Genomic DNA, 6025 nt, shown 5'->3' with positions numbered 1-6025 from the left:
GGCGGGTTGGCCTACCCGACACTTCGCAGGCGCCTCAGGAGCGTAGCTTGCGGCCGGCACTACATAGCTCCTTGGCGGGTTGGCCTACCCGGCACTTCGCAGGCGCCTCACTAGGGAGGGATCCCACAGAAAGCACGTGCCCGTCATTCACCGCAACGAAGCCATTCGGATCTCGTATAGCGCCTGATAGGTATGCAATATAATGCTTTCAGCGCATGTCTGCATTGCGGGCTGGCCTACCTTAAGTATCGCAGGCGCCGACCTCCCCTCATTTGCCGAATAAATCTAAGAAAAACGAACCTATTTTCTGCGTAGCTGCGTTGCGTAGCTCGCGGCTGGCACTGCGCGGCTGTCCGGAGGGTTAGCCTACCCGACACTTCGCAGGCACGCTCACGAAATGCGTCACCTCATAGGTGCACCGAACGGTTTCTGTGGATGGCCCCCGGGTTAAAGGGGTGGCAACGGTATTGTTATTATTATTATCTCACGTTTACCGGGATCCTCTGCAGCGCCCCAGTCTTCTGCAGGCCTCCCGTTTGGTCGTCGAGTTCTCCAAAGTTGAGGGCTGCGACGAACCGGGCAACGCCATTCGCTACTACAACGTTGCGACACGCATGGTCAGCAAGACGGACTTTTCTCTGAGCGGCAACTTCAACGTTACCCGCTCCGTGCCAAGTATCGACTCGGTGAGGCATAAGCTAGATAGCGTGATCTCTTTTGCCCATCTCTTGCGATTTTGGGGCTGAGCTTGCCGATCCGTCGCCTTTAGATTCAGATCCAGATCACAAAGTGTCGGGAGAGTGTTTCGTCCAACTCCTGCGAGCGCTTCCAGACCTGGCGCTTCGAAAATAACCCATGCAAAGGGTTCGATAGCCCTTCCGCTGTCTGGGGCTCTGCCCGGGATCGAACAAAGCCTCGCCTTAGCTGTCCCTTCAAGGAGGTGAGCAGAGGTGCCCGTCACCATTAGGCTAGGAGACCCGAACTGTAATGTAAATGTAAAGCACTGTCCCGTCCTTGTTGCAGGGCACCTACAGCTTGCAGAACATTACAATCAGCACGTCACTCCTCGAGTCCGTGCCTCTGCCCTGGGAAGGAAACGTCTGGCTTGTGCGCTTCGGCATGCTTGACACCAAGACACGCTTTCACATCTGCACGGATTCGGAGATGCACGTGCATCGGGTCCGCGACAACTGAGGGCGCTGAGCGGGGGTGAAGAGAGAGGGGCTTTGGCCGTGATATTTGATATCAGATGAAACCTTCATTCGCCTTTTTGTCAAAACACCATTGGACATTCGCCACTTTGTCATTTATTTTTCAAGGCGAATGCCTCTTATCTCTAATACTGTGCATGATAGTGACTCCAACTAAAATGCAAAACGGAACTCAGAAGAACAACCTGGGGCATCCGTCGCCGCGCTGGCTCCAGTCTACCCCAGACACAGAGATCGCATATACCCTGTCTGTCCTTCCTTAATAAACGAATGACCGCTGGACGAGTTGGTGGCCCTCTATTTTGCACTTTATTTCGACCCTCGTTGTCGCGTCGCTTTCGTTAAATCTCCATTTACGTTTATCCACGAGTCACGCCGCGCGCGGCATTTTGACCGACAGAGATACGATCGGCTCTGCAACATTGCACGAGTGGCAAGCCGCACGACAATAAATGAAATCCCTCGTTGGCGCCGCTCTTGAAGCTAGTCCCATCAGTGGCGCCACCGGCTTCGCGGCCAGTATGTCCTGACCGTGATTCTAGTGGTAAGGCCTGCGCTAGTGAGCCAGGCTGCTGCCGCCCATTGTTTGTCTTTGCATGTGCGTTTGTCAGCCTGCTCCAGGGCGGCGCCATGGCGATATGCTCCTCTGCATAAATCTCGCCCTCCTCCTCTTCCTCGCCATGCACCCCGTCTGCTGGTCGAAGCGCCCAAGTGTAAGTCAGACCATTTTTCTCAGAGAGCAGGTGCTCCTTTTTTAGGGCGACCTGCTGTGTTTTACGGTAAAATTCGTACGGGTCTGTTCACTCCGCTATTTCCCCAGCAGCGCCCACGTGTGCTACAGACCTCCCGTTTGGTAGTCGAGTACCCCAAACTAGAGGCGTGCCGCAACGAGCCAAGCAACGCCATCCAGTACTTCAACTTTCAGACCCGCATGATCAGCAAGACGGAAACTTCTATGAACGTCGACTTCAACGTCACCCGCTCGGTCCAGAATGTCGACACGGTGAGGCATAAGTCAGTGTGACGTTCCTTTGCCGGTCGCTTTTTTGTTCTCTGGGACTGACCATGCCAATTTCTCGTCCTCACAGATCATGTTCCAGCTCACCAAGTGCCGGGAGAGTGTCTCGTCCAACTCCTGTGAGCGCTTCCAGAACTGGCGCTTCGAAAATAACCCGTGCAAAGGGTGGGAGGACCCCAACGCCATCTGGAGCCCCGCACTGACGAATGTAAAGCCCCGTCTGAGCTGTCCCTTCAAAGAGGTGGGCAGAGGTCGATCACCTTTACTATAGATCCAAGCGTACACCAGTTTAACTATTTTTCTTTCGTTCTAATGATTTTCCCTTCATTTTCTTCTGATTTTTACTGATTGTTTTGCAGGGACCTGCGCAGGGCGGCACTATCTGGGCACCTCGCTCTGCGCGCATGAAATAATGACACACACCGGTCGCCCGCTTTGCGCTGTAGATAGCAAGGATAGGAGGGGGGCGGGGACTTTCCATTCTGGTAGAGACAGTCTTTAGGGGACTGTATAAAAAGTGCACCTATGCCCACCCGGAGCGCCTGGCCCTGCCCTGCCCGGGCAGTGAGGTACGGGTGGGCTGTTTGCTGCCCACTAGCTGTGCGCTCGTGTGCGCCTCTCTCGCACCCACGCGTTTCGCCGCCTCTGGGGTGCCTGGAGGTGCCTGTCATTTGGCGGGCTCTTGCGGTGGCAGCTTGTGGCAGCGCTTGGATCGCACGGGCACCTCGCCGGCGCAATCCGAGGCGCTCGCTGAAAGGTGCCCAATGCCGCCCGCCCTACGCAGGTCCCTGTTGTTTTGTCTAATTCTTTGGAGAGTGTACTTTGGAGTGAGGTATACCTTTGCGCAGAGGTGTCCTGTGGGTGGTATGCCCGCACTGGAATGTAAAACACTGTTCCGTCTTTGTGGCAGGGCACCTACCACGTGCGCAACATCACGACCTCGCCACTCTTGGCGAAGTTACCGCTGCCCTGGGAAGGCAACGTCTGGCTGGTGCGCTTCGGCATGCTTGACACCAAGACCAAGGCCGGCATGCACGTTTGCACGGACATGGAGATGCACTTCCACCGGATCCGCGACAACTGAGCGGCTGCTCCGAAATCTTTTTAGCAGATGTTAAATAGCCTTTGACTAAACTTAAAAAATATTTAAGCAACTTTAAGGTGTCAGCTAGCTTTTACTCTCGACGCAAGAGAACCAAGCGGAGACCAGAAAAGAATTTCCCTGGCACTGGGTGGCTCTGGGGGAAATCGAAGTGTCCGGCTGAGTGAATATCGTGCCAAGACCCCACCCTTACCGTGCCTAACAATACCGGGTGTCCGGAACAATACGCGGCAGCCGGATGGGTGGCCTACGCACTGGCTCGCAGGCGCTGGGGGCGAGGGGGGAGCGGTTAGAGGTGGCGGGAGGCTGCCGGTCCCCTCCACCGCTCGGCCGCTAGAGCGCGCGCTAGAGTCACCCTCGCAGGGAGTAGCGTGGTGGGAACGGGCGGCAACTTGCGAAGGGGTGGGGCGCATGAACCTCGCGCAACCGCGAGCTACCCCGCGGTTTCGCGGGGGTGCTCTTGGATGCGCGAGGACCCGCGGCAGGACTTGGACTCATCCCCCGCGGATCCGCGGAGCACCCCTCGCGGATCCGCGGAGCACCCCTCGCGGATCCGCGACGCACCCTCGCGGCCCGCGGAGCACCCCTCGCGGGTCCGCGACGCACCCTTGTGGCACCGCGAAGTACCCCTTTGCGGAACTGCGGCGCACCCCTCGCGTGTTCACCCTTACTTTCCTCCCCCCTCCTTCGTTCGTCAGTGTTCGGAGCATTGCCTTACCCCACCCCCACCCCTTCGCAAGTTGCCGCCCGTTCCCACCACGCTACTCCCTGCGAGAGTGACTCTAGCGCGCTCTAGCGGCCGAGCGGTGGAGGGGACCGGCCGCCTCCCGCCACCTCCAACCGCTCCCCCCTCGCCCCCAGCGCCTGCGAGCCAGTGCGTAGGCCACCCATCCGGCTGCCGCGTATTGTTCCGGACACCCGGTACTGGACGCATGAATACCACCACTGGGCGGCACGTCAAAGGGGAGCGCCTCGACCAGCTCAGCTCGGCGGGGAAGTTCTTCTGTCTGTGTATGGCCTGTGTCAAACCTTAACAATAAAATTCTTAACCACTACAAATAAAAGTCGTACTATGAATATACCCTATACAGGGTGGTCCACCGACCCGTTCCTTTATTTTGCTTATACTGTACCGGATGCAGGCGTGCGGGTTGGTTGCATACTCGCACGGGGCCATAAGGCGCCGCGGTGAGCGACGGTACGCAAGTCTGCCTGCACGCCTACGGTACAGTATATACGGTACAGTATAAGCAAAATAAAGGAACGGGTCTGTGGACCACCCTCTATGGTGTTCAAGGGTACCTGAAAAGGAAGTGAGAAAGAGAACAAACAAACTGATTTCTGTCTTCATCTAGTGATAGGAAAAAGAAATTTATCATGGTAGTTTGCCGTAATCTAACCTCTGAAATATGAGGGTAGCTCGAATATGATTTGAAAGTTTCCTAATTCTCAATGACTGTACACTGTAAATCTGGGGTGTCCAGCATCTGAGCGACTTGAGTCGCACGATCACGATCCACGTTTTGTGCAACTTGAGTCGCACTATATACGTTCTGTGCGACTTGAGTCACACGATCCACGTTCTGTGCGACCTTAATCGCAGATTTACAAGTGTAGAGTCACGTGGTGAGCTCGACAAATCAGAGCCATTGCGGGAAGAAAAAAAAATAAGTCAGTTAGTTCTTTTGCTACTTCCGTTCTGGACGGCCTGGAACATTCATATTTACTTTCCGTCCCGTTTACCCATGTGTCCCGCCGCGTGTGGCATTTTGAACCTCAGATACGATCGGCTCTGCGAGTTTGCACGAGTAACAACCGTCGGCACGACAAAAAAAGAAATCCCTCGTTGGCGTCGCTCTTTACACTTAGTCCTATCAGTAGCGCCAGCGGCTGACCGCATACTCCTGCCGGAACGGCCTGCGCTAGTGGGACAGGCTGCTCGCCTGTCTCGCCTCATCCCCCACGACGAGCGCCGCCGTGCTTGTTTGTCAGCGTGCTCCTGGGAAGCGCCATGGCGATATGGTCCTCCACATCCTCGCCCTCCTCCTCCTCCTTGACATGCATCCCGTCTGCTGGTCGAAGCGCCCAAGCGTAAGTCGGGCCATTTCACAGGGAAATGCTCCATTTAATGCTACTTTCTGATTTTTTACTTTACAATTCGGATGGGGCTTTTTACTCCGTTATTTCCCGAGCAGCGCCCTGGCGTACTCCAGGCCTCCCGTTTGGTCGTCGAGCTAGCGAAAATTGAGGGCTGCACCAAGGAGCCGGGCAACTCCATCTCGTACTTTAACTTTCATACCCGCATGATCAGCAAGACGGATGCCTCTATAGACGTCGACTACAACATCAGCCGTTCGGCCAGTCGTATCGACACGGTAAGGCATCAGACAGCGGGGCTTATTTTGAATTTGTCGATCGCTTTTGTGTTCTCCGGAACTGACCTTGCCAACTGCCCTTCCCAGGTCATGATCCAGCTCACCAAGTGTCGGGAGGGCATCTCGTACAACTCCTGCGAGAGATATCAGAACTGGCGCTTCGACAACAACCCGTGCAAGGGGTTTGACGACCCCTCGGCCATTTGGAGCTTCGTGATAGTGAAAACACATCCCCATCTGACTTGTCCCTTTAAGGAGGTGGGCGGTGGGCAGAGGTCGAGGGGTACTCACCTCAACACATCCCCATCTGACTTGTCCC

The 6025-nt window shown here is 55.8% G+C and overlaps 2 protein-coding genes across 5 annotated transcripts in view; both read left to right on the top strand.

Moving 5' to 3' along the window:
* The window catches only part of LOC113203439 (uncharacterized), a 25134-nt gene that overhangs the window by 14640 nt on the left and 4469 nt on the right, over window positions 1-6025 (top strand). The window lies entirely within an intron of this gene.
* Window positions 7-3389, top strand: LOC113203458 (uncharacterized). 2 transcript variants are annotated; one of them, XM_052275361.1, is made up of 7 exons: window positions 7-190; window positions 510-686; window positions 770-940; window positions 1024-1924; window positions 2035-2214; window positions 2300-2470; window positions 3140-3389. In XM_052275361.1, the coding sequence occupies exons 4-7, from the start codon at window positions 1808-1810 to the stop codon at window positions 3311-3313; spliced, it is 642 nt and encodes a 213-aa protein (XP_052131321.1). In that variant the 5' UTR covers window positions 7-190; window positions 510-686; window positions 770-940; window positions 1024-1807; the 3' UTR covers window positions 3314-3389. The 2 variants fall into 2 exon arrangements, with proteins under 2 accessions (XP_052131321.1, XP_026273957.1); XM_026418172.2 differs by lacking the exon at window positions 7-190 and having other exon boundaries at window positions 197-686.

Source organism: Frankliniella occidentalis, unplaced genomic scaffold (assembly GCF_000697945.3).
Source record: "Frankliniella occidentalis isolate FOCC.00 unplaced genomic scaffold, Focc_3.1 Scaffold585, whole genome shotgun sequence".
NCBI lineage: Eukaryota > Metazoa > Arthropoda > Insecta > Thysanoptera > Thripidae > Frankliniella > Frankliniella occidentalis.
Note: the sequence above shows the minus strand (reverse complement) of the source record. Positions and strands in the feature narration are given on the sequence as shown.